Source organism: Xiphophorus hellerii, chromosome 18, assembly GCF_003331165.1.
Source record: "Xiphophorus hellerii strain 12219 chromosome 18, Xiphophorus_hellerii-4.1, whole genome shotgun sequence".
Taxonomy (NCBI): domain Eukaryota; kingdom Metazoa; phylum Chordata; class Actinopteri; order Cyprinodontiformes; family Poeciliidae; genus Xiphophorus; species Xiphophorus hellerii.
The window spans coordinates 16,403,255-16,431,225 of NC_045689.1; the positions used below are offsets into that span (position 1 = coordinate 16,403,255).

Below are 27,971 nucleotides of genomic sequence, written 5' to 3' on the forward strand. Positions count from 1 at the left end.
TTAAAGAGTTTTTCCAGTATTTTTTGCATTTTTTAAATTTATGGCAGATGTGGTCAAGGTTTAAAAATAGAGAGAGAGAGAGAGAGAGAGAGGGGATAAATAAAATGATGGGGAGACTGAGTGAGTGAGCAGAGTGAAGGATGGATGAATGGATGGATGGAGAACGTAAAGCCAATTCCAGACTTGGACACAACTTTCAAAGATCTGCAAACCATAACTTTCTTCTAAAACAGATATGAACAAGACAATTGTCTAAAGTAGCTCTTCTGAAGGACAAACTGATGACATCGTTCTGTTCCTTTTAATTACTCGATGCTAGAAATAAAACATCAAAAATCCAATAAAGTAGAAAGAAGAAGGCAGAAGTGAATAAAAATTCCACTAAATAAGGAATGCATACATTATACAATCATAAAGGTTGTTCTTTGGATAGTCAATGGTATCAGTCTCTTCATCATGCTTTAGAGAAATGAAAACATTCACATCAAACTGGGTCAATCACAGGTACAGACCATCATTTACAAACAAAATCAAAGGTCTTTTGCAGAACTCTCATCAGTTCGTACATTTGTAATAAAGTGCAACAATCTACAGAGACTTTTTTCCAAAACTAATACAGTACTGGTCTGCCGAGTCTTGTTGGTTCCCTCCAGGTTTAGACCCAGGCCTGCCACCCTGGAAACAGTCTGCTGAGGTTCTTGGGGTCCATGGCTTGTTGAATGAGCAGGTTGACCTGCCCTCCCACGCTGAGCACCGTTCCCTCCTCCACCCCTTTCAGCTTCTCCTGCAGCCGCAGCAGCACCCGCTCCGCCACTTTGTTGAAGCTCTGACTGTCACTGCCGGAGGACGAGAGAAGAGCTCAAAGAAAGGTAGAAAAATAGACGACGACTCTGAAATGGAAGATCATCTGATCACCTGGATTTGCGGTGGTTGTCGAGGTCTTCGCCTCCCATTGTGGAGCTCAGGGTGGCGTTGAGCTCCTGCTGCTCGTCGTGCTGCAGGTAAAAAGCTTTCAGAGGGCTCATGGTCCAGTCAAACAGAGGGTCATACAGCAGCACCTGTCGGCACATGAGGCAAACATCAGCTTTATATAAAAGCTTTGTGCTTTGCACCAAGAGCTGATGGAGAGTTCTCGTACCTCCACAATCGTCAATAGAGCTTCCTGGGAGCTCCTCATCACCTCCATCGTCTTCTCACAACATCTGAGCACAGAATCGGGTCGGGGTCAGCTCGTGTTCTGTATTTACAGTACCTTACAAAAGCCTTCAGATCTTTTGTATTTTTTTTATTTTGCAACCAAAAATAGCAGGACAGAAAAGTTGTTGCTTTTATGGACACAAAACTGAAAAGTGTGGCCTCATGGCCTGCATCTGTATGTATTTACCTTGATGCCACAAACTGAAACTAAATTGCTGTGAACTAAATTGTCCTTTATGGGGAGAGGGGGGATAAAATAAGGTGTTTTATTGGATTTGAAAATCCAAAATACTCTGATCCCAATAAATACAAAACACCAGACAAAAACCAACCTGGCTTAATTACACTCCACCTTTGTGTCATTTAATGTCAGTGTAAATGTGTGTAGGCCTCAGAGATTTGTTAGAGACTCCTTCCTGATACAATATGTAGAGACAGTGGACAGCTGCTTTAACTGTGGCATTAAACCCCTTATCCTGAGTATGGGTGTAGCGGCAGAGAAATGAAAACTTCCTCGTCTTTCACTGACAATTATGCTCCGTTTTGTACGGCATAGAAAACTCATTAAACACATTTACGTTTGTTTTTGTAGCTTGACAAAATGTAGCAAGGTTGAAAAGGACTGAACATTTTCGCAAGGCGTTGTACAGCCGACACACACCAACATAAATGTGAGAATGTAACATAGAGATTCTCCCAGATGCTGATCTTTACCGCCTAAAGACGCCCTCCACTCCAGTGATTCCCATCCCGTCCACTATGTCTCTGGAGAGTCTGAATGGGACGGTCTCAGGGGTGGGGAGGATCTTCCCCTGCTCAAAGGCCACACCTTAAAACACAAAACATCAGATATGTTACAATTTATGAAGCTTAACTATGAGTCTGCAGAAATCAAAGGGGTGAGGAGAAGGAATACCTAAGTCGATGTGCACTAGTTCAGCGGTCTGTTCATCGATCAGGATATTCTGGATGTGTCTGTCGCCCAGGCCAACAATGTAGCCAACTGCAGGTGAAAAAAAAATCATAAAATCCAGTTATGTGCCATTTTGCTGTTTCACTACAGAACTCCATCTTAGCCAACATCACAATTATACCTATGGAGGATGTGGCAACACTTCGTGTGTAAGCCAGCCGCTTCTCCATCCATACCGCGGGATCCAGGAACCTTTCCATGCAGAAGTACCTGAAGACCGGTCGAAACTTCTTGCACACCTCACTGTAGGCCTCCAGCTTCTCATCGAAACCCTGCCGCTGAGCATCCTGCAGCGAGCCGAGAGATGGAGACAAACAAGTTGGAGTCTTTTTCCAACCATTTCAAAGAAACATGACTGAATCTGCTACGTAACAGTGCACAGCTGTTCTTAAACATAAACTGAAAGAGTAACAGTGATGAAAAGCAGTTGAGTTGAAGTGTTTCATGTCTTTAACAGCATATTTCTTAAGCACTTTACCATCATCTTCCTCCTGCAGGCCAGGTTGGTCCAGTCCTGAGGCCGGAAGCGTTTATGAGCGCCTTTACTGGGATCCACCAGGAACTCCCCGATGGGCACCGTGCCCGAGCACCACTCCAACACGCCGCTGCGCTGCGAGAACGGCACCACCTGGCACCCGAACCAGGCAATTAAGTCGACACCAAAAACACCGCAAACACATGTTCACATAACTCTGAGAGAAGCGTCTTCTTTTTCCCTTGCTTGATGTCACCTTGTAGCGCCTGATGTTCAGCTTCCTTTTCCGAGTGTCTGTGTTGCGCTGCAGCAGCATGGAGCACATGCTGAACACTTGTTGCATCACCGCGTCCTGCCGCAGGTCGTCCTGACCCTGTTCACAAAGAGGACGCTTATGTTACTCTGCCCTCGGTGACATGAAGCTTTTTAAACTTCTTGAGGATCAACAAATCTCTGCATAGTTACATTATCATGAGAAGCTAATTGAAAATAATCACCTTTATTTTGTAGCTCATCCTGATCATTTACTAATATTTACTTTATAGGTAAAGTTTTAAAGAAATCAATTTCCACTCTAAATATACAGCACTGAAAAAAATTACGAGACCACTTAAAATGATCAGTTTCTCTGATTTTACCTTTTATAGGTACATGTTTGAGTAAAATGAACATTGTTCTTTAATTCTATGAACTACTGACTGCAGGCATGAGCAGCTAGCTACTTTCTTGTAGTCATTTCATTCTTAAACGGCTTTTTACTGTAAGTTTTTATGTGTACGTTCCAGGAAGATTGCAACACAGTGCCAACATTTATTTAGTTATTTTTATTGATCCTGTAAGATATAAACAAAATCACTGAAATCATAGGAAATAAGGATTTCAATGTCTTTATTAATTCATGATATTTATCAAGTCTATATTTTTCATATTTCAAATGTTGTCAATCTGAAAGTCCTACTCACTCTTTTAATGGAGCAATTGTTGCCTAAAAATTAAAAAGATTTATTTCATCTCAGTGCGTAGGCAGTAAAGGGGTTTTCTTTTTTTTAATATTTTTTTCTGGTGAAGCTAGCTCTTTAGATCAAGAAAAAAAAAAGCAATATTAGGGTAAAACATGATCTCAGCATGACTCAACGAGCAGGTGAATTGTTAACCTTTAAGTGTCTTTCAAATGCTTCTGCAAACACAAACACACTTTCACACACATGTAATCCAACACACCTTCCCCACTCTCTCTCTATGAGGATTGTTTCCAATATGAAGGTGTGAGAGTCTGTTTGTTTTTATATAAAAACTTGATTAATTATTACCTGAAACCAAACCTAATGGAAAATAGCCAAAGCTTAGAGCGACCAGCTTCTCGTCAGAAAGTGTGTGTTTGCTTAGTTGAGAACTGGTGTGTGCCCGTGTTGGTGCAGGTCACTCTGTTGCACCAACCACAGTACCAAAAGCAAACTTTTTATCAGTTGATGACAGATTAAAAAACACACACATACACACACAGAAGCTTACTTTGACTAGTTGCCTCCTGCTCTTCCCGTCAGAGCCCACACAGTCGATGATCTTCGGCAGGTTGACTCCTCCGGCCAGGTGATACTGGGGCATGAAGGATCTAACAGTCACCAGGTTTTCATAGCAACCCGTCGGATCAACCTGTCCACAACCCGAACAAACAAGATTTTTTTTTTTTAATCCAGCCAACGTCGTTAAAGTCAAATGTTTGGTACGTCAGTGACAGTTAATCAAACTTGTTTATTCAGATCAGAGTTGCAAATCTATTAACCTTTATCTCCATGGTGGGGATGGCCACTTCGTCCAGGTCTTTGAGCTGCATGATGGGCTGATCGGCAGGGACGGGAATGGCCTCTGGTGTGAGAGATGGACACACAGATACACACGCATACCTTTAAATGTACAGCGATTTCAAATGTGTGTGAGAGGGTAAACCACTAAACAAGGAAGCAACTGACAATTAATTTAGTAATCGATCATTCTTTCGATTATTCTGATGAATAATCTCAAAGAAATTTGTACAATCTGCAGATCTTCTTTTTAGCCATTTGAAACTTTTACATACAATATTAAAAATACATTAAAAGATTCTAATTACCCCCCCAAAATTTAACTCCCTTTCTAACTAAGAAAATAAACATCATATTGCATGTTTTTCTACAGTTTTGGCTTGACTGCTCTCAGCATGAACTGTTGAGGTCCCGTTAGCAATTAATTGATTACTAAATGAGTTGATATTTCAATAACTGATTCATCTTTTACATTAAACACCAATAATAACAAAATAATATATTTATGTGGATTTGGCCGGTTTAGGCCCAGGATTTCTGAAACCCTTCAATGCCATTTTAAAATCAAGACCAGAAATAGAGATAATTAAAATGTTTCATATCTTAGTTATATGTTGGGGTTGCTCAATAGATTAGATTTAACAAATGAAAACCATCCATAAGGAAGTGGTCAAGAACTGCAACAAAAATTAAACATGAAAACCTCAAAGAAGCACTTAAGAAAATCCAGAGAGCAACTAATTAAGGACGTTTTATTACAATAAAGTCTGGCTCATTGGAAGCAAGACGTGACAGATGATTTAGGAGTTTTGCACAATAGATCATTACTCACTCTTCTCGGTTTTGTGCCGGCTAGCATCCATGTAAGCCAGAGTGATGTAGGCGTCGCAGAGGTGCTCCATCCCTCGGATCAACCTGCTTCGCTTCTTCCTGATTACAGAAATGATCTTTTGAGCCACATCTGAACGCTCCTGCAAGAGTTAGTAAGACAAGGCAGATGTTTAACAAAGCGTTTCACTGTAAATACTCATAAAAAATGACTTGAGGTCGACTCTGATAAGCTTGTTTTGGTGTTTCAAACTCAACCAGATCAGCACAGATTATGAGAATCAGACTTTTTTTAGCGAGAGACACGTTGATTCTCGAACAATTTGGACCAAAAACAGATTTATGAGAGCTGATCTTTTATTCTAATGTCCAGTGATGACATTAAAATACGTAACTAATGTACGTTAGGGTTTGACATTTCCTGTTATGGCCAGGAAGGACAATTGCAATGACTTAACGTGAGTCCAAGGAGATTATGGTAAGATTTTTGTTTCCTTTTTTTTGACTTTCCTTTAAAACAAACAATTCAAAATAATGAAGAAATAAACCAAAATTTCTAAAAGAAACAACTCATCAATGAAAGTCGCACCAGATCAAACTGCGATTGTTGCCGTGGCGCGCTCTTCGACGGCCGTGTCCTGCAGAAACTCTCGTCTTTGTTGGCGTTCACCAGGGCGAAGATGATGAAGAGCGTGTGGTGAGGATGTTCCAAAGACGCCTTACAGATGAGCTGAAGGGGGAAACACAGATAATTCATAACTTTATCTGTGTAATAAAAGTTAAATAGTCAAAGTTTGACAGCTCAGGTGTAACGCTTTTGCATGCTTAGCAAACTTTGCAGCAAACTCATCAAGTAGTGTTGAAACCAGATATTTAGACTGGAAAACAAATCTAAAAACCATTTCCTTCTGCTTCAGTTGTCCACTGCTTTGTGTTAAAGAGACAACTAGACATACCAAAATAGGAAAGAATCCTAATTTTTCATATAATGTTCTGAGAAAAGAACTTTATATGAGAAGAAAGGCAAAACGTTTCTGCTTACACCAGGTCTGAAGAATGGGCACAAACTCAAACAATGAAGTTTGTGAAAGGAAAGCCAGAATGTGTTTGCTTTTTGTTATGGCATTTAAAAAAATAAGAAATATTTTGGATAATCCTAAGTGACCAAAAACATTAAGCCTGAGCCAACGTCGGTCATACAAAGCATTTAAAACACCTGGTTTCAACTCTATGTGTGGCGCTGACAAACTTGAAGAAAAGACAAACTTCTGAGTTACATCATTCAGGACTTCATGGAATCCTGGGTCCTCAGAGACGCCGGCAGCCATTTTGGTTCCCATGCGGGCAGCCAGTTGATACATAAGAGGCAAAAACTTGTAGGATGGGATCTGCTTCACGCCCCTCTGGAAAACAAGACAGCTGTAACAATCAGAAACATCTGAACTTTATCAGAAAAAAAAGGCAGTGACTGGTGGAGTGCAGATGTTAACTCACCTTCATTATGTCGTTGATCTCTTTAATGTCAGCGCTCTCCAGCCAGAGCGAAGCCAGCCTGAACACCCAGGTGTCATGCTCCTCACCTTGTTCCAGACACTGGATGTAGTTCTCCACCGCCTTGCACAGGAATCGCTGTCGGTCCGTCCGCAGATTGGACAGCGCCGTTTCATCCAGCTCCAGCTCTCTTTGCACCTTTACCGTGTACCTGAGAAGCCATTTCATCTGTTAAAGACGATTCTGACCTGCCACTGTGGGGTTTTTCTCTGTACACATGAGAAAACCGAAGGTGGGAATCAACCTGTTAGAGATCACTTTCCGCTCCCTCATCAGGTCCACTTCCTCCTTGGCCTTTTCCAGCAGGGCCTGCTTGTTTTCAAACTCGGATGAGTTCATGTACTTGTCGATGCTCTGGTACTGAGCATCAGAGAAGCGCGCCAGAGACAAGAAAGCTTCGGTCCGCTGCCTTTGGAGCCTGGGGTCCCGGCCCCCCGAGTCCCTCTCTATCACCTCCACTGCCTGAAGAGAGAACATCGAGGAAGAGACTCTGAAAGACCTGAATAGTTATGGACTAAAGAAAAGGAGCCAGAAAATAAGCACTCCATTTCCTGGAAGGTCTGAAAAAGAAGAAAACCAGCAGCAGAAGCACCAAATCCTAACTGTGGGAGACACACAAACATGTATATATGAATTATTCCATTTGGTCTACATTAATCTGCCACAGCCAGGGGACATGAACCATAAACTTCCAGAAATCTAATATTTATGCCATCGCCTCCTTCTGATTTATCTGGACATAAATAAATAATTCATGTGTGTGCGTAAGCCAGTTATTGCCTGGCTGACGGGTAATGAGTCATTCATGTCTCTCAGGGAGGCCTGCTGTTACTTCAGTAAGGGCAAAGGGTAACATATATTACACCTGAGACTCATCTGGTTTCATGTTCACTTATTAGAATAGTCTCTTTCTTTTCTCTTCATGTTTACATACAAGGAACACTGACGTTTCTGATTATTCTGAGCCTAGAAAGACAAACATCCTAAAAGAAAATACTGTAACTCTGAACTGGTGCCTGTTTACTCCATGATGAGGTCTTAGAAAATGATTCACTCATCATGTTAAAAGTGGCTGGGAGGGAGGGAGGGAGGGAGGGAGGGAGGGAGGGAGGGAGGGAGGAAGGAAGGAAGGAAGGAAGGAAGGAAGGAAGGAAGGAAGGAAGGAAGGAAGGAAGGAAGGAAGGAAGGAAGGAAGGAAGGAAGGAAGGAAGGAAGGAAGGAAGGAAGGAAGGAAGAGGGAGGGAGAGAAGGAGGAAGGAAGGAAGGAAGGAAGGAAATAGATGATTATTGGTAAAGTTATAGATTTTGGTTTCTGGTGTCTCACTAGTTTTACACATATTCATTTTCCATGAACTACGGATAGAAAAAGGAGCAACATTTGAATGCTGCCTGCAGTCTAACATTAATTCTTGATCTCTAAAACTTTTAAGAAGAAACGCTCAGCGGCCCCTTACCCTCTCCAGGTACTTTTCCAGGATAACTCCAGGACTTTCCAGGCAGCTCTCAGCCAGCCAGTTCCCACAAAGCCTGAGGCACTCGGTGTAGAGCGGAGCCAGAGCTGGATTAAAATCAACCTGCTCGACATTCAACACAACAATATTTTAATTCACTCATGTTGGATCTTCCTTCACACAGAATTGAACAAAACTTATATGCAGGTAATTTTTCATAATTCATCCATGCAAAGCTGTGGTGGTACATCTTTATCAGGCTGTGTGTTTGACCTTTTCCTCAAGTCTGTGTATCATCTGCCTCAGCAGGCCCAGAGCCAGACCCTGCTCTCCCTTCGCCCAGAACACCTGGGCCTCCTCCAGCTGCCATGACAGAACAGGTGAGGACGCCCAGCTCCCTCCGTCGCCGTGCTGCTTCATCTGACAGACCGCACGCTCCGCAAGCTTGACAGAGGAGACAACGCTACAATTAGGAAACGTAACGTAAATGTTCAAACAGACGGAGAAACCTCAACTTGCCTTAAATCTGCTAACATATGAAGCCTTGCTAAAGAAACGTTAAAAAATTTTAGCACATTGCAGGATTTTGATCCCATTTTCTATTCCAGCTGAAACAGAAAGCATCCCCACAGCATAATTCTGCCACCACCATGTTTCACAAAGGAAGTGGTGTGCCAAGCTGCAAAATGGACTTTCTTTTGTCAATAGCTTTCTTTCTATAAAAATTTGTAATAAAAAAAATGGATAAAGTAAAGAATTGGCACATTCTGCAGAGTTTTCATTTAATCACTTAAGCGTTTTTTATAGAATACTAGAAAAACAGTTGAGAAATGCTAATAAATACACATAATTGAATTATTTCTTTAAATAAGAAAAATAAACATTTTATTACCTAAAATCCAATGACATAGCATTCCTTTAGTGGACGTTTGGCGCAAAGGCTGCATCTGCAGCTAAGAAATCACTTCTAATATCAGTGAGTGAAAAATTCAGTTCAGGTCTTTCTGCTCAACTTAACACAAATACAGTTCAGGGCTGATCTGAATTTTGAATTAAATGACTGATAATTTGTTTAACCAAAGGTCATTTTTAAGCAGAATTTGAAGCAGGTGAAGCTAAAACTGTGTCACTTGAGGAGTTCTGGGTAAAAATATATCTACAAACAAAGAAGGTTTTTCACCTTAAATGTTAAATTAATTCATTTTTTGGACAAGTTTGGCTTAATTACTGCTTTGAGTTTGTTGTTTTTTCAGAGTCTGTTTTCTCCAGTTAATGATTAATCAATTACTCTATTAGTTTACGATTATTTTAATAATAAATATCTGATTCATTGTTTCAGCCCAGACAGTTTTCCATTACTATGAAACAAACGAAAAACTGTTTTGACGCTTGATCACCTAAAACTTCAATGAAATATACCAAAATGATTGATTGTAATGTAAAAAGGTTTTCTGAATGCTTTCACCAGGCAGTGCAGTGATGCATGTGGAGGCTACCTGTGTATTCCCGGCTTTGCGGGCCAAGCGGCAGAGCTCCATAAGGTGGTCGGTGAGCACAGAGCTGAGGTGACGGTTGTTTTCTGGCTCTTCCATTCTGGATAACAGGGTGAGCTGAGCTACGGAGCGCAAAGCCAGGATAGGCTCCACCACGGTGAAGTCACTGTCCACCAGCAGCTGGGAGTGCTGCCGCCACTGGCTGCAAACGTCCCTCAGAGTCACATCAGAGAGGGATCTGAAATACACAAAACAGCTTAGGAACGTTAATCTGACTCAGCTCTGTTTCACTGCTGCTGATGACGGTGAAATCACCTAGCGAAAAGCTGCTTGACGCTCTCCAGCTCTCTGATGCTCTGCAGGTTCTTCAGGGCCGGATACAGGGAAGATACGGCCTCTAAAGTGCCTCTGCAGAGCTCCTCCACCTCCGCCGCCCTTCACACGTGGACATAGTTGAATAAATAAATAATAAATTGGGCCAAACTTTGACGTTTCAGGTGCCCACCTCACCTGGCACGTTTCAGGGTGTCATCAAATATGGAGAACTCTTTGTCCCTCAGTGCTTGCAGGGAACAAAACACAGACTCGTGGAAGCCGGGGTTGGATTTGTCACTTCTAAGGAAGAAAATAAAGGTGTAGGTGAAAGATGAAGTAGATGAGACTTTCTTTGGTCATGCCTCATCCTCACCTCTCCGACAGCTCACAGTCCCACTGCGTGTTCCTCCACGCCGCCTGAAAGCGGAGCTCTCGCAGCTCAGCCCCCCACTCCACGCCTTCGCTCTCCAAACCCCTCATGTAGGTGGCGAGGATGCTGCTCAGCCCAAAGTTCTGCATGCCCTGTTCGGACAAGGAGGGTGAAAAAAATCACCATAACAATATATTCAAAGACAAATTTTCCACCCCAGTGTGAGACATTATTTTTATTTAGATCAAATTGAAAGAAATAATCTCATCATAGCTTGTTCTCTGGTTTCGTAGCATTTGAATATCATAACAAATCACATCAATTCATGCAGATTCAACCATTTTACCTCCACAATTCCTACAAGTCGGGTAACTTCAGGGAGAGTAGAGTGAAGATCATATGAGGTCAGGGCCTTCCCCCACATGGCTTCATGTTCGTATGTTCGTATCCTGCACCAAAAGTGCAACAAACCAAAAACTGTAGTCTGCACAGCAATGTCTGCATTCTACTGGGAAGATACAGCGCTTTGCAAAAGTATTTGTACCCCCAGAACTTTACCACATTTTGTCATATTGTAGTTACAAACTTCAATGCAGTAAAGACTTACATTTTTATGCAAGAAGGAAAATGACACAACTCAAAGTGTTCACAGTAAAAATCTCAAAAGTGTGGCATGCAGTCCTCCTTGAGTTTCGTTCTTGGTTGCTAAACGCTTCAATGTCAGTCAGAGTGGATGAGGGACAGTCTGCAATAGGGCTGCACGATATTGGAAAAAACTGACATTTAAATGTTCGCTATCCCTATGACGTATATTACAATATTAAAAATGCAAGAATTTTCGACAGATGACTTGAATAGCACATTGGGTTATTCAGCGCTTCTGTCATCTTTTCTATCATCAATTAACCTGCACTGATCTCACCTCTTTTTGTGAATCTTACAAGTACAATTTTTGTCTGTAATTGAGAAATATTCCTATTTTCCGGGTTGCACATTACTGGAAAATCTTCAATCTTATATTGTGCAAACCCAGTCTGAAAACATATTTTAAATGGGATTTGAGTTTTGGTTCAACTTCCTGCTGGAAGATGCTCTGTTCTCAAGTCTTCAGTGTCCTCTGACATGTTTTCTTCCAGTTTAACTTCGTCCACCCATCAACTATAACCACCTTAGAGTGGTTTCTGGACAAGAAAAGTATCCCTACAGCATGATGCTGCCACCACCAGCATCGTTTGAATGTGCGAATGTGAATGTAAAGTGTTACGTTCCACCAGTTTGCCGTGTCCCTTAGGTAGTTCATAGCAAACTGCAAATAGCATTTCTTGCTAGTGTTTCAGAAATGTCATTTGTGGAGTGAATAACTAAAACTTAAGAGTTACACATTTTATGTTTGTCTAGCACATAAAGCCTCAATAAAACAGACTGTATTTGTGGTACTTAGATGGCAAAATGTGAAAAACGACTAGTGGGTATGAATACTTTACAAAACACTGCAGTGGAGAGAAACCTACCTGGTGAGTGGACTTGTCATTGTTTCTCCTCCACAGCCATAAAGACTGTCAGGTTCCCCAATACTCCGATAGACCTCAATCAACAGCTCCTACAAACACACCAAAAATTTAAAATTATTTGAGTTTAAGGATGTACAAAGTCAAATGAGATGAAAAAAATTATACAAATACAATTGTTATTGACATAACTCTGACATGCAAAGCAGACCTGGAGGCTGATGTTGGTGTCTTCCATGCTCTTCTCCGTCAGACCGGAGATGGTGAAGTTCTGGCTGTTCTCCTCGAAATTGATCTTGCGTGTGGCTTTGGACTTGGTTCTGCACATTTGTTCAAGACGGACAAATGAATAAATTGTTAAATTAACTGCATTGTAAAAACAAAGATCTTCTTGGAAACCTGCAGTTCTCCTCCATGTTGGCTCGGATCTTGTCCACATAGATCTCAGCGTACAGCAGAGCGGTGAAGTGAGCCGAGCAGGACTGAGCGGCTCGGGCCACCTCCAGGTAGTTCAGCTCCAACCAGAAGTTGGAGTCGCACACAGTGCCACAGGAGTTACTGCAAGAACGTCAGCATTTACATTTTTATCAACATTGCAAAAAATATGAAGACTCTCTTCTTTTGTGCTATGAGTTATTGTGACACACATCTTCTATTCTATGTCTAAATTAACAGGAGGAAGCTGAAGAATAGACAGATATTAAATAATAACAAACCTGTCATGTTGCACTTGTCTCTGTTGGTGTCTCAAATAGTCAATAACAGTCAGCATGGTTCGAAGGGAGGTTTTATCATACAAACCCTGGCTTGCGGAGTCAGACTCTGTAAGAAATTATAAACATTTCATCACAAAACATTGAACAAGACATATTGTACTGGTCTGTAACGGACTCAAACTCACCGGAGTCGGAGTTGAGAGGTGTTGCGGATCGACTGGCGGCCTGAGCGCTCCTGGAACAGAAGCTGAAGAAGTCCTGAATGTGTGAAGAGAGCAGCTTCCTCCAGGAGCCGTCAGGGTCGTCCAGAAGGATGGAGTGGATGATCAGGGGCAGCAGCTTCTGGCAGCAGTCCACCATCACCTGGAGTTGGATTTCAAACTTTAATGTCATGGAGAACTTGTGACTAAATGACACTGAAAAACCTAAAGCTCTAGTTTAAGAGGCAGTTCCTGTGTAAACAATGCATAAACCTAATGAACTCACCAGACACAGAGGTCGTGATAGCAGCAGTGCCTCTCTTCTCACCCCTCCGCTGTCCAGCAGTGCTGTGCACAGAGCCTTCAGCCAGGCCTGGTGGGCCCCCGCCTGCGGGGTCCAAAACTCCTGGCTCTCCAGCTTTCTCTTGGCCTCTGAACTCTCCTCAGCAGTCACAGCAGCCACCTGGTAAAGATGCCAACATAAAGGCAAACACACACAACAAAATGTCAGATATGCTGTAAGGTTCATTGGCATAACGTCGTTCACAGAGAGGGAAACTCAAAGTGCTTATAGGACAACGAAATTCACCTTGTTTTTGGTTGTTCTAAATGGATTGAGGTAAGCCAGCATGGGGTCCCGGTTGTCTTTATGTCGGTCCCAGAAGTCAACGCCAGACTGAGTTGCGAGGATGTTCTTCACACACTGAGCTGCAGCTCGTCTCACCTCAATGCTGGCAGATAAGGGTGAACACCATCATTACCCAGACATCTTGAGATAAACAAACTGATCACAGAGCCGGAGCATTTATCGTACCGCTGCTGTATGAGAGCATCGTTCATGCAGTTCAGGATGATGTAAAGATGCTGTAAATCGTTGGAGACGAAGAGAGATGCGGCTCTCTCGTAGAGGGGGTCTCTACCGTGAAGGAGGGCGATGGTGGAGAAGTCAATTGGACCCAGTTCACCAAGACAGGAGCCAGCAGCCTCTGCAGCAAAGGGTAAAAGTACGACCCCACAAAAATATAAGAAACTGGGAAATCACAACTGGGGGAAAAAATAAAAATAAAAAATCACCCAATTTTATTTTACCCAGAATGTCGATTCCTCCAGGGTGACTGGCAGCCAGTTTGCAGAGCTGCAGCAGACTGAGCACCAGCTTCACCAGTACACTGTCAGTGGGGTTAGCTGCATCCAGAGAAAGGCAATATTTATAACGACAAGCATTAAATTTTTTTAAAGCAAATGCTGTTTTGCAGCATCACACCATGGCAGTCTTTGAGCAGCTCTCGGATCTGGTCTTTGTTGCGATGCAGCTGCCGAGTCAGCTCCTTTAGTCCCTCCAGTCTGGTCAGAGGTAAAGAGTCACATGATGATGCCAATAGGAAATGAGTTATTTCCTGTAAAAGGATAAAGGAAATACAATGCCTAAGAACTTTATTGCATTTTCTTGCATTGCAACCACAAACCTAAATCTGTTTTCCTTGCCCTAAATGTTTGTGGTTTATATCAATAGAAAATCACATTGTAATGTCGCACATATGTACCTGTCTCAGTGTGAAGCTGCCGCTGTTATATTTGAGTTTGTGCTGCACTGAGCGCAGCTCTCTGAACTCAGGGATGTCAGGAAACGGCTCCAATCTGCTGATGGCTCCTTTTAGTTTCTGCTGACTCTCTATTACCAGAAACTGCAGCAGACTAAGCACCTTGGGGACAAAACAATTCAGAACTATAAAGTACACAATCTAAAAGGAGGCGACAGATAATACTACTACAGGAATGAGCATTTGATTTGGCACATCCTGATTTAATAAACAGGTTTAAACTGCAGCATTGGGAAACAAATGCTCCTATTAATCTGTGTATTTTATGCATTGTAATACTTTTTCAGTACTTTACTTATTTTGTGATATATAAAATAACTCAGGCATGTTGAAAACATACTCATAGACACCATCAAATTTAAGAGAGACTTACATAAGTGAAGAATCAGTAACACTGGGTCGCAAAAAAATATCTTTGGAAGTTGTCTATGTTTCTTCAACTGAATTAGGACTGAATCCAAAAATGGCATCCATTTTTCTCAATCAAGTCAGGTTTTTATTCTAATTTGATTTAGAAAATCTGATCTTCTGACTAAATTGATGACGTTTTTGTGACATTATCAGTTAATTTCCGTTAATATCTCTCATCCAAAGAAGGTTTTAGGAGAAAAAACGTGTTTTCTAACAGAGTGTATTAATGAAATGATACAAACTTGGATTTCTGTAAACTGAATAATAAATAATAATAAGGGTAAGTGCATGTAAATTGAACTTTACGTCTTCATTGTGCAAAATTCAGGGCATGAACTTCCATTTCTTCGAACGCCTCGTATGCTCAGCAGCAGGGATATCTCTCTTCAGCGCCCAACAGTAATCAGCCATCATGACTGCATCCCAGCATCCCAAACTAATATGTAGCTTAGTTCAGAAAGTTGACCTGGTTGAGCAAGACCAATGTCATTTTTGGTTTCAGCACATCAGAATTACCCTAAGACAGTTGAAAAACCCCAGACAGTTTTTTTGGCTGTTGACCAGAGCAATGTGTGACCTACCTGCTGAGAAATGAACGGCTGACTGGTGACCTGAGCAGTGAGAGTCCCCACAATGACCTGCAGGTGGCAGTCAAGAGCGTCATCACAGAACTGCAGTGCTGCCTGACACACAGAGCTGAGCAGGTCGCAGCACAGAGACAGGCTCCTGTTGGACACCTCGTCACAGTGAAGAGGTCTGTGGTTCAGGAGGAATATGAAGCTGTTCACTTTCTCGGTTTTAGAAAAGCAAATGAGTGTTGGTGTTCACTAACCTGCTGTTGATGTGGTGAATGAGAGAGTAGATGATGTCTCTGAGGACGAAGGCCCAGGCTCCTCCCAGACCATCCTTCACCTCCCTGAGCAGCAGGCTGACAAACAAATGGTACATGAGGAGGATGCGGTGGCGCTCGTAGCTGTTGCTCGTCTCTGCTGCTTTTTCACACACTGCCAGCAAGATCTTCTGGATGGAAATCTGCTGGCAACAGACAGGGGAAAGGATTAACCTTCTTTACTATAAACAGCTAAATTTTACTGACATGGTAAATGAGGCGTCTATACCGGGGTTTTAGACAGAATGGCCACCAGAGACTTGTGGCTGGCACTGTGGCATTTGCTGAGGTAGTCCAGAGTGGCTTTGATGACGTACGAGCTGAAGTGAGGTGGGTTTGGTACGGGATCCAGCTCTCTGTGGGGCATAAAACTAATCTCCTTCAGGTGCCACTCCAATGCATAACAGAATGAGACATAGATGAAATGAAGTAGCAAAGAAAAATTACAGGAAAGTGTGTTAAAGTGTCACTACCCTGTAAAGCGTTTCAGGTCTCCAGTGTCTCCATCTGCTCCACAGCCTTCATACAGAGTCATCAGCAGCTCCACTACAATGTCCGCCAAGTTACTGTGAATCAGGCTGTCGATTTGCTGTGGGCAAATTTCCAAATATGGAGGAGAGTTTATGACTCCAAATGGGGTTTTTGCAAAGACCTCCCTGATATTTATAAAATGTTCACATGGAAAACACTTTATCAGATCAAGCCAATTATCCTGCCCACAACATATTCCAAATTTAACCATTTGGAAGACACAGAAGTTGAAGGAAATCTCTACCTTTTCCTGCTTTCAAAAGTTATTCTTGCTTAAGAATTTGTGGTGTGTGTAAATCTAAACACTAAACAAAATGAGACGTTTATTTTTCTGTTTTACACTCCACTTCACCTGTTTGCCCAGACAGCTGGCGTCTTTGAGGAGGTCGTACACTCGGTGTGCCTTCTCTCTCTTCTGTGCCACCTGAGAGTCCTGGCCTTTTAAGGCGAAGTATGGCAGGATGTTCACCATGATCTTGGGGAAACAGTCGGCTAATAAGTGCCTCCAGTCCCTCTCCAGGCACCGCCCGATGGACCTCACCTGCTCAAAGTCGTCCAGAAAGACCAGGTGAGGGATCAGCACCTGGTAATAAGAGCTGAAAGTGTGGATGAGGAGGTAAGTGTGAGAAAACCTTTGTTTAAATTTAAACATAAGGGGAAACAAAGCTTTTCTGACTTGTAGAAATCTTTGACTGTGTTCTGGTCCAGCAGGCTGTAGGGGAAAGATCCAAGAGTGTAGCGGTCATCTGACTGCCTCTGTGCGAGCCACTCCGCTATCAGGTAGTACAGGTGAGAAGTGACGAATGCTTTCACACTCCTGCAGCTCTTCACTTTGGACACACTGCACAACATCTGCGATAGAAAACCAAGCAGAGCACGAGATCCTCTCAGATATCAGGAAGGTAAGAGTGAAACGAGAATGGAGATGATTTATTTCAATCTGTTACCTTCTTGACGAGCTCCTCCTCAACATTGTTCTCTTTGTAGGACTGAAAGAGCGCAAACAGGCACTGTTTCTCACACACAGGGCTACAGCACAGCACCACAGACAGACTCCTCAGCAGAGTGGCTTTGCGATTCAACACTTCGTCCAGCTGATCCTCTGAGGAGCTGCCCCTCTGTGTGATCACCCACGAAAGGAGAGCATGAGAAAAGTTTACATTAAGCAACAAAAGTGAAGTTCTTGGAGCGCAGCAATGCTGCATGACCTCACCGGGAGCCTCATGCCCTCCTGAGCCTTCAGGTAGATGTTCTCAAATGCTGCTTGCTGGTGTTTTAGTGGCAACATCTTCCTCTTATCTGAGCGATTTGGTCTCAAATCAAGGAACAGCCTGGTTAAAGAGCAGAAAATACCAAAGATCATTTACATTTTGTTTAGGAAATTGTGCATTTTATTTCTATAATTTACTTTTCAAGTTGATCAGTGTTGAGAGACGCTTTGTTAGTTTTCCATGACTTCCTGTTTTTATGGGGTTAGACAGAGACCAATTTCTCTTAGCCACTCTTCAGAATGGAAAAGACAGGAAAACATGCATCAACCACGTATATGACCTTCTGTCCAAATAATTGCTAGAAGAGAATAGCTGCTCAACTAAACTTGGTTATATCAAAAGTCAGAGCAGTAATAAAAAATATACAACAACTGGAACTGTGGCAAAGAAGGTGGGACAAGTTTATCTTGCAACAACACAGAGTGGAGACAATGGTTAGGAAATTAATACAAAGTTCACTGAGAAATTGGACAAAGATAGAAAATGTTGCATCAATAATACGGTTTACATAACTTTATCTGTTGCCTATATTTGTTCCAAATCTCTTAAGCTGTACATTTACATCTGCCTGTTTTTCCAGATTATTCAGATCTGCCTCTAGTAGAGACAAGGCTCATGAAGCTGAAGCATACCTTTCCACAGACAGAGCTACCAGCATGCGGACTTGGTGGTGTGCGTCTGCCAGATGAGACGGAAGAACCAGCGATCCGGGAGAGTCCTTCCCTGTTTCGGCCCCTCTGAGGGTCAGGACAGCCCAGTGGCACAGAGGGTCAGCCTAAGTGTAAGACGATGTCAAAATTCAAGTCGCTTTCATATGTTTTGTACTGAATTACATGTATAAGAGAAAAAATGTATCTGGCTGAAATGTTTGAAGAACAAAATAAACTCTTCCTAAGGGTTTTAAACTTTACCTCCAGCAAGGCGACAAGACACTGAACCAACGCAGCTCGGACAGTCGCCACACATTTTCCCGTCTGGCTCAAGTAACTAAAAAAAAAACAAAAAAAACAGCAAAGTTGTAGCAGAGAGGAACACAAATATTAAAGCTCCATGTTTGCAACACTTATAAAAATATATTTATATTTTATATTTTTGTTAAAACTGTCGCTATGTTGTGATAGTGTATGAGAGATAATCTGTGAAAATAAAATAAAGTTCCTCTGCCTTCTCTCTGCTGTCCTACTGTCACCTGCAGAAATACACCGCCTGGTCAGAAACCAATCAGAGCCAGGAGGAGGGTCTTAGGTCTGTCAATCATGCTTGTGTACGAAATGCTAGCATCTACAGTTAGTTAGCATAGCCACCAATGATGGCAGGTAAACAGTTTTCCTGGAACAGTAAATTGTTTATTCGCCGTTAGCACAAGTAAATAAAAAAAGCTTTAATTACATAATTTCTCTATACAGATACATTTAAATAGAAATGTGTTTGTGGTGCATAAAGTGATGCTTCTTACCAGAAGCCAGACAGAACTTGCAGAAGAGATCCCTGAACATGTTTCATCTCCTCGGGCATGTGACGGGTCTTCCCCAGGCTCTGTATGGACGGTAACAAACTGAGCAGCACAGCAGCACAGATCTCCTGGTCCTGACGATACAAAGAACACAAGTCCCTGTGGATAAAGAAGGACATACAGCTGTTCACATCTGGTCTGCAACCTCAGGAAAAAAACTGATTTGTGTTTTGAGATGGAAACTTTTCCTTACGCAAGAGGACGGAGCAGAGCGTCAAACTCCTCCGGAGACAGCGAGTCTTCAGCAGGAAGCTTCTTCAACAGAACGAGATACTGAAACGGAAGCAGAGTTCAGCTAAAGCCGGCTGAGCTGGAGGTTATCGTTCAGGCCGACTGTTGCTCACCATGTTGAGGTGCAGAGCTTTGCTGAAGTCAATCTGATCCAGCAGGAGCAGCAGCCTGCGCCGCACCTCCTGAGGTTTAAAAAGGAGGCTGTGGAGAGGCGGAGCAGAGGCGCACTCACACAGGAAGTTCAAGACAGCAAGGAGAGCCAGGTCCTGTTTTCCCAGATAGTCCTCCGTTAGCAGGCTTTTGGCACCTGTTTGAGTTAGACCAATGACCAATCTTAAACTTTCATTTTATCAAACCTAAAAAAAAATACTCTGACTTTTCTTTAACTTAGTCTTCTCCAACACAGGAAAGAGGATCGCACAAGAGCAAATCTACCAATGTATAAAAAAGGCAAATTTCAGGTGTGCAAGTTGATAAATGCGGCTGCTATAGGAACCATAGAAACCACAGAATCCAAGTTAATTATAGGACAAATCCGGAAGAAAATTTTTTACAGGCTGCAGACCTTCAACTTTCCAGCAGCTGCTTTTACACTTTTAAAACCTGTAGAGTTCTGCCTACAGGTCAGGTCTCCTCTTACCCGGTCCACAGGAGTCAGCGTTGTCCTCTTTCTGTCTGTGACTCCCGTTGGAACTGCTGTGGGCCTCCTCGACGTCTTCAAACAGGTCGATGCCGTCACCAGCCTGAGGATGTTTTGTCATTTCCCACTCATCATCCCCTTGTTCATCATCATCCGTGACACTGACTCGCTTAGAGACGTTGTTCAACTGAAGTGGAGAGTTGAAAAATTCAGAGATCTGGTTCCAGTTTGTGAAATCCGTGCGACAAAAATCACCTTAGATGAGCCACATACCACATGCAGTTTGCAGATTTCTGCCAGCTCACTGAGCAGGCTGGCAGGCAGAGTCATCAGGAATAAACCAGAGGAGATCAATCCAACTTTGTCCTGCAGAATAAATGATCAGTTTACTCATTAAAACCACTAATTTATTAAACTTTTTGATCAAAACCATCAAAATGGCAGGTGATGTCACCATGGATGCTCTGTTGGTACACTGTGTGCAAAGCTTCATGAGCGATCTGAGCGCTGACATGGCTTCCTCCTCGTTCATTTTCACTTTGACGCTGGAAACAAAGCCACTGAGGTCCTGCGCAACAGCCTGGCAGCAACGACATTAAAACCTTCATGTTAATATTTGACTATACTGTTTTACCAGCATTGAGGGAAATCACTTGAGGCTGGATTTTCCAAACTGATGTGAGTGTGAACAGACCTTTGCTTTGGTGAAAAGCGGAGAGCGGCAGGCCTCCTCCTCAGTCACAAGCCCTGCCGCGACAAAACCTGCCAGCACACCCGTCAGCTGGCTGAAACAGCGCACCAGGCACTCTGGAGGCGTGGACTGAGACTACAGAAGATCAATCAGATCATGCGTCAGTTTCAAACTTGCGAACAGGTTAAACACTCCAGGACAAATCAACCTCTGCTCACATCAGGGGAGTAGCAGCTGAGCAGGCTGCCGGCCACAGAGAGCAGGTTCCGCTCCAGCTTGTTTCTGAGGGCGGGGACGGCGGCCAGCTGAACGTCAGCTGATGCCATCTTTACCGACTCATCGTCTGTCGCTCTGACCTCTGACGGCAGCGTGTTGAAGCTGAACTGCTGGTACAGTCTCTCTATGTCTTCCAACTTGTCTTTGGCATCGGAAGAACTGTCTTGAAAAACGGCACTAAAAAAAATAAAGCAGGGAGATTAAATGGAGTTAAAGTTTCTTGACAGGTACTGGTTGCTTGTACACTAATTATGAGATTATAATCCCTTCTCTTTTTTTTTTACCCTTTTAGTCCTTCACTACCCAGCAGGAACTTCAGCCCAGCACTGGTGTCCTTGAAGGTCAGTGAGACCAGGATGCTTGCAATAAGATTATGAGGGAAGTCGCTGCAGAAAAGAACACAATAACCCATAAATACAACACAAAAAAATGATTTCAAAGACAAAAAAGGGAAAAAAAACATCTGAACAAAAAGTAGTTTATTAATATCCACTAATCCTTTCATATTTTGTCATGTTACTACCACTCAGTGTAGTTTATAGAGATTTTAAGTGTGATACTCTAAAATAAAATTCGCCTTTAGAGTTAATATATGGCATCATTTTCATGTGACGCTGAAAGCAGAATTAGTACGTAAAACGCTATCCCGAGAATATTATTATGTCCAAAGCTACATGCTTCATTCAGCTCAGCCCATCATCTTGTTATGACAAAACTCCAACCTGTCAAGGTGGGGCAAAGTATAATCAAACAAAGAGCCACCAGACTCCTGGTACTCCAGAGAAACATCTACAGGGGAAGCACTTTGCAAATTTTGCTTTTAGAAAAAATGTAACGATTGGAAAGTCTCAGAGTCTCAAAACAAATAAAGTTCTGTTTAAAGTTGTTTTATAAGAGATGCAAATCACCATGTGAGGCAGAGCTAACATTGCACCTCACCATAAATATAACATAATTATAATAATACAAAGTGATTGCCAAACAAATAGTACAAAAAAAGCAACCTGCAGATGATGGGGTGGGGCTTGCAGCTATCCTCCATCTCTTCATTTTGGTCACTCATCAGCAGCCAGGCTATGAGGCTCTCCTTCAGGTTAGCGGAGGGACTCCCCTCTGAGGTCACCATGTAGTCAAAACCTGAGCTTGAAGCAAAAGTCTTTGGGATTGAGCATGTTAGCATGGCCTGGGCAAGACAGAGAGCAGCACTCCTGAAAAAAAGAGGACGAGACAAACGTGCAGATAAATTAACCTACATAGAAGCTACAAATCCAGATTGAATGCAGCAATGAACAAAGCAACTGCGACTCACTGGGTGGGTTTACATGCAGATGCGCGGAAGAGTTTCCAGAACTCCCTGTCCATATCGATCAGCTGCCTGTGTACTATGGAGGCCAGCAGGTCTAGACTGAGGGACTCAGTGTGAGGTGAACTGACCCCACGCAGTGCGAGGGGCCAGATCCGGAGCCACAGCCTGCCCAGCTCCGCCCTGTGGGCCTGAGCTCTCTGAAGGATGCGGGCCTGGCAGTGGGCCATCTCCCTCAGGCAGCGCAGCACGTATGACCCCCTCTCTCCTCTACGCTGCTCTGACAGAAGCTGACACAACAGCGACAGCAGCTGGACCAGCTCCTTACCGGGCACCATGGATGGGTACTTGGAGACAAGCACTGCAGTTATCTGCAGCCTGAGAGAAGAAAACGCAGGTTTGAGTAAATGTGAGGTAACTTTTTTGAATGCTTTTTGACTTTCATACCATGGTATGACATCAAAGTCACTCTGCTGGGGTTGCAGATGGTCACGGAGAACATCCCAGCCCATTTCTATGCGGCGCCGCTTGCTGGCTGCTCCATGGCAGGGACTGTCCATCTGTGTGGCTCTGTGTTGGGGCTGAGTGACCTCCAGCATATGGGCATCACTGTCAACACTGAAGAGCTGTGGCAATCCCACACAAGATGTAAGGGTGTTAAACATACATTAGACTGCAACTTCAAACTCAGACCTGATCTGCTTTGCATTTATGCAAACGTTGGGAGACCAGGAGTTATGTTTTCTTACCTGGTGACAGATGTCAGCAGTGAGTTCAATGAGGTTATCTTGCACAGCAATGTGTCTGGTCCCAGTGACGTACTTCCCTCTGCTGCCGATGTGGCTGATCTCTCTGACTAAACCGTCGTACAGGTTGTACAGCAGGCCGCGCCACCTGGACCAGTCCTCTGCATGCGCACCTAAAAACAAAGATCATCATTTGAATTAAGGTTAATTTGGGGCAACTTTCAATTCTTCTAAATCACATTCCAACTGCTGTCAAACACAAATTTAAAAGGCAACCTACTATGCTTCCTTGAACAGATTAGGGTAGGTCTATGGGCAAAACATGTTTATTACATTTTCTGTACAATGTAATTCTTAGATATTGACATTTTAGTCTGGTTACTTCTGTCTATTTTGAGCTCCTTTCAAAACGAGTTGTTTTAGGGTCTTAACACTTTAAATCCAAATAAGTTGCTGCTGACCAGTGTTGTAGTCAAGACCACCCAACCCGAGACCGAGACAAGACCAAGACTTTTAGGGTCCGAGACCAAGTCAAGACCAAGACCGAGGGAAGTCAAGACCAAGACCAGCGCCCCATCCTACATGACACATTAAAATGTGAAATATGATCAAAATTGCTAATCAAATTGATCTGAAAGATTCACATTCCCATAAAAACACCTAGATATTAAATACTTAGAGCTGAAATAAATTTAACCAATATTAAAAGCAAAACAAACTCTTCGTTCTGCTTATCTAAAAAGATAATGCCCCGGCAGATGCCCAGGTAAAAAAACACTATATGCTGAAAAACCAAGCTGGGTTGCTAGGTAACGGGGCTGGGCTCGGCTAAGCTTGTTAGGTAATGGCGCGGTGACCGTCAAATGTGACTTAACAATAGAAAGGTCTTTGAAATAGCTAATTTTCCAGAAACCAATAAACATTAACTTATTCCCAAAAATGTTTGGGTGTTTTTTTAAGCAATTGGGTTGTTTTTAGAAGCAGTTGAGATCCAAATGGAAATGCAAAGATGCACAGAATGTAAATGTTACGTAATAGGTCCACTTTAATGTAAATCCCACACAGGACATCGTTTTTGATAACTCAGCATTCTAACACCAAACCTGTGTCTGGAGACTTTGCTCCCTTTGGGTGGTGAACACGGAGCTGCAGGTTGAAGAACTCCACAATCTCCTCCTTCAGGTTGGCACTCGGCCTCATGTCCGCCCAGACGTTCAGTAAAGAGGGAAGAAGCTCCTCTCCGAGACGACACACTCTCATCCGGCAGTTCATGGCGGCAGATCTCAGGAAGATGTTCAGAGTCAAGACAAGATGCTCCAGGACACTGAGGTGTTTCTCCTGCCTAGGATGGTGGCAGGAGAAACAGGTGCATGGGGTTTACCACAGCTTACAACAGAAGCGAAACAATTTATCCGACAATGCATATAATGATCACGGTTTCTACCTGGCATTAAGCATTGCTTTAGAGAAGAAGCTGAACAAACAGTCATTAAATCCGTCAGTTTGAGTGCAGCAGCCCTTCACCACAGCATAGATGACTCTGCTCAGCAGCACACGGTTGATGGATTTGGATGAAGAGTTGAACAAGCTGCAGTACAACTCCAAAAGGCCTATAGATGAAAAAAATAAAAGTACAAATACACCTAAGTTATCAGGATGACTTTTAAAACTTTCTTACAGTTCCAGTGAGAGGCGTCCTATGTTAAAGTGGTAATAGAAATCTTATTCATCTGGGTTTATATTAGTTTAGTAAAACTGTGCAGCAGATGAGACTAATGTAGCTGGTATGATTAGAATTTATATTAATAATAAATAATTGAAAGCAAACAGAGCAGCAACATAAGAAAAGTAAATTAATAAAATCCATCTTAAAAAAAACATGTAAATCTAATCATTTAAATTATTATTTTATAAAACTTGATGTACAATCAGATCAGTAAAGTATAAGATTTGTGACAAAGTTTAAGTTGTTGTCACATCACAAGTATGAGACTTCTAACTCTAACACTTATAACATTTTATAAAGGTTTGGAATTGCATATGAAAATATGTGAGTGGGCGCGGATATGTCGTGTGCTCCTATGGAAAAACTGCAGTAGTTTCACTTTTTATTATTGCAAAAGAAATTCAAATCTGCTGTGTCAGTAATAAGGTCAACAGAAAATAGCGTTAGAGTGATCAGTTTTAGAGTTTTACATAAACATATCAAAAGTCAATAATTAAACAGAAATATGATGCAAACTTGACTCAAGCAGTTTTGACAGTTTCTCATATTTTTCATATACATTGGTGATGAGAAATCAGCTTTGTGATACTAAAAACCCAACGTTGATCTTGATGTTTTGACTTGTCTCTTAGTAAAGGCCCTCAGAATAAATGGATTTTTGAGTTTACACACCTTTATACTAATTAGCCACTTACTCTGCCACTGCTGCTGAGTGATGTCACACCAGTACTTGCGGACAGAGAGGATGTCCTTTAAAAGAAGGCTGCTGTAATTCTCTCCATATGCTGAGCAGCAATACGAACTTTGCAGCACCTCCATCACGTGTTTCAGCAGCTCGCTGCACTTCAGACGAGGCCCACCTGCACAAATCAAGCCTTAGACATGGAGTTCACATTACATCTTCAAAGATTTTTGTGTTGAAGAGAGTTAAAACCAGCCCAATCCTGTAAGTAGGGTCCAGAAAGTAGGTGAGGTAATAAAATATTGTTTTAATGTATGTAACCATTTTTTTTCATATAGATAATTTTATCAATCTTGCATTTTCTTAACTTAAGGTGAAAATCTTGCCCTTACGTTTGTTTGCATAGCGAATGAAAAACTTGACTAAGCTGCACGTTTCAGCCATCTTCTTCTGCCGTGTGGCCAACGTAGTCGCCGTGACGTTGGATTTACTCGACTGCATGCTCTCAGTCTCCTTCTGGACAAAACGCTGCAGGAATCTGATGAGGGGGGGAAAAAAACTGGACTGAGCAAAACAAACATTAAAGCTGTCATTTCATAGAAGCATTTTCCTAGAGTAAAATATGACATGTAATTCAAGGCCGTGCCTAGATGAAGAAGATAAAATTGGGGAAATGATTTAAACAAGGTGATCAGTGTTGTAAAATTATATTAGAAGAAAAATAGGATGAAAGTTTAGCACAGTATCTCAAGAAATGGTCTAGCATAGATAAACATTTATAACATCTGTGGAGATTTACCTGAAAACAGCATCCCATGTGAGCTGATTAGAGCCTTTAGCTTTGCTCCCAGAGGTGCGATCCAATTCTTGCATAACCTCATTAGAACGAATGAGTCTTCTAAACCGTTCAATTTCTTTCTGGTTCCACAAATCGGGACACAAAATAAGTGATAAATTGACAGGTGCTAAGGGCTTAAATGTAATCAGATCTTTTTAGTTTGCTTACCTTCCTCTCTGTAGCTTTGTCATTTTCCAACCCTCTGCAGCAGACCAGGAGATCATGAAGAACCAGACTCATTGTGGCAACAGCTTATAGCTGGTTACACCTGCAGGAACAGGCAGATAAACAATACCAACATCCTTACAACCAAAATACAAATGAACAGACCACACTAGGGCATTTTGCTGAAAGATGTACTCTTTCCACAAAAACGGAGACGAAGAGGAACCAGAGAGGATAAGCATGGATTATTGCTAACAACAGATTGATGTGAGTTGACTTCCCACTGCTCTTCTGACTTAATTAGAAGAGCAAAACAGTTGCTTTAAAAGAAAGCGGAGATGTGGTTATAAGCAAATATTTGACCAGACCTTGTATGGACAACTTATTAACCCCAATACAGGGAGAACACATACACTGATCTCACACATATGTACCTTTAGTGTGTCATAAAACAGCAGGGGATCCTTGATTCTCACAACTAATCCTTGTTTCTTTCTAAAACATCAACTAAAAACCTTCCTTTCTAAACCAAGACAAAAGGCAACTCCATCTGTTCTAAGATCAGTAAAATAATTTGGTACATAACAGTCCACAATGAAACAACTTCTATACATAGCTCAATCAATCCTTCATTAGCAAACACTCACAAATAACAACATTGTATTATATTATTTTCCCATTACAGGTGCTTGAAATCATTCTTTAGTCATAAGCATCCAAAAGGGGTTACTGATGCTAATGAGACCACACAAAATCAACCATTTCTTCAAAGACTTAAATGGGATTCAAATCAATCAGAATGCATGGGATGCTTATTATTAATCTTTAGTAGACAATAGATCTAAAAAACCGGATCTAACGGGATCTCTTTTTGGCCATGACTGTATAAAGCTACAACATCTAACACAGTAGGCGTCAGTCCTCACACAAACCCAGAAAAATCCCAAATGAGAAAGTTGGAATTGAGCAAAAATATTCTTTGCACCTAAATTATAGGACAAAACATAAACCGGAGTTATAACGTGTACAGAATATGAACACTTCACTTCTGACATTGGGATGCAACAAATCTGTGGAGCAATGGGTACAATCTGCTGTGCTGTGGCCCTTTAAGTGAAGTGGAAAACACCCCGGCCAGAGATGGACAATCAAATCATAGTAATTTAGTAGAAAGCGGATCTAAAATAATCAATCAGTAAGCGGGCAGACAGGTATCAGCTTTATTCTCTAATGTCAAAGCACTTAAATACGCATAACTTCCAATGAAATACAATATTTGCACGTGTAATCTGATCATGCATGCAGACTAACAAGAAACGAAACCAGCTCTGGAGTTGATTTACAGAGCTTCATTTAAACTTTCACTAAGCATGCTCACCGACCTCACTGGTCTGCACCGACTGGAGTCAACAACCTGCTGCTGGACCAGGTGCAGAAAATACAAGAGGTTTTACAGTTCATCCCAAAACAACTTTGCCATCTTGACGTGCAATAAAGCTCACGCACACTCACGCACACCACGCAGAAATATTCCCGCCCCAGGATGAGTGCTGTGATGTGCCTTTCACTTCCTAGTTT

General features: G+C 42.2%; 1 protein-coding gene across 2 annotated transcripts; it reads right to left on the reverse strand.

Annotated features, from left to right (window-relative positions):
- Nucleotides 1–282: 282 nt before the first annotated feature.
- On the reverse strand, nt 283–27,919 carry atm (ATM serine/threonine kinase). Of its 2 annotated transcripts, XM_032545174.1 has the most exons (63): nt 27,776–27,919; nt 26,397–26,496; nt 26,190–26,308; nt 25,783–25,928; nt 25,404–25,568; nt 24,427–24,592; nt 24,086–24,324; nt 22,986–23,155; nt 22,684–22,862; nt 22,243–22,614; nt 21,938–22,141; nt 21,218–21,319; nt 20,876–21,110; nt 20,661–20,792; nt 20,421–20,546; nt 20,240–20,332; nt 19,967–20,153; nt 19,440–19,633; nt 19,289–19,368; nt 19,039–19,194; nt 18,494–18,569; nt 18,215–18,357; nt 17,525–17,642; nt 17,259–17,429; nt 16,988–17,163; nt 16,664–16,907; nt 16,254–16,369; nt 16,010–16,136; nt 15,724–15,923; nt 15,473–15,647; nt 14,424–14,582; nt 14,144–14,276; nt 13,969–14,064; nt 13,694–13,865; nt 13,469–13,610; nt 13,166–13,342; nt 12,865–13,042; nt 12,680–12,785; nt 12,363–12,521; nt 12,175–12,283; nt 11,967–12,055; nt 10,802–10,904; nt 10,459–10,607; nt 10,281–10,385; nt 10,086–10,205; nt 9,774–10,008; nt 8,551–8,721; nt 8,281–8,400; nt 7,071–7,288; nt 6,770–6,977; nt 6,553–6,678; nt 5,865–6,005; nt 5,280–5,418; nt 4,429–4,511; nt 4,158–4,298; nt 2,902–3,018; nt 2,649–2,798; nt 2,292–2,457; nt 2,114–2,200; nt 1,912–2,026; nt 1,139–1,202; nt 916–1,058; nt 283–836 (listed from the first exon to the last, which is right to left on the reverse strand). In XM_032545174.1, the coding sequence occupies exons 2-63, from the start codon at nt 26,466–26,468 to the stop codon at nt 656–658; spliced, it is 9,285 nt and encodes a 3,094-aa protein (XP_032401065.1). In that variant the 5' UTR covers nt 26,469–26,496; nt 27,776–27,919; the 3' UTR covers nt 283–655. The 2 variants fall into 2 exon arrangements, with proteins under 2 accessions (XP_032401065.1, XP_032401066.1); XM_032545175.1 differs by lacking the exon at nt 27,776–27,919 and having other exon boundaries at nt 656–836; nt 25,783–25,954; nt 26,397–26,493.
- Between the last annotated feature and the right edge of the window lie 52 nt (nt 27,920–27,971).

What these genes read in the sequence shown, in the direction of transcription:
- atm (XM_032545174.1), bottom strand. Translation starts at nt 26,468, where the DNA reads ATGAGTCTGGTTCTTCATGATCTCCTGGTCTGCTGCAGAGGGTTGGAA. An exon ending in CATTCGCTATGCAAACAAAC is followed by an intron (nt 25,569 to 25,782) that starts GTAAGGGCAAGA and finishes TGATTTGTGCAG; the next exon opens with GTGGGCCTCGTCTGAAGTGC. An exon ending in CCCCACCCCATCATCTGCAG is followed by an intron (nt 21,320 to 21,937) that starts GTTGCTTTTTTT and finishes TCTTTTCTGCAG; the next exon opens with CGACTTCCCTCATAATCTTA.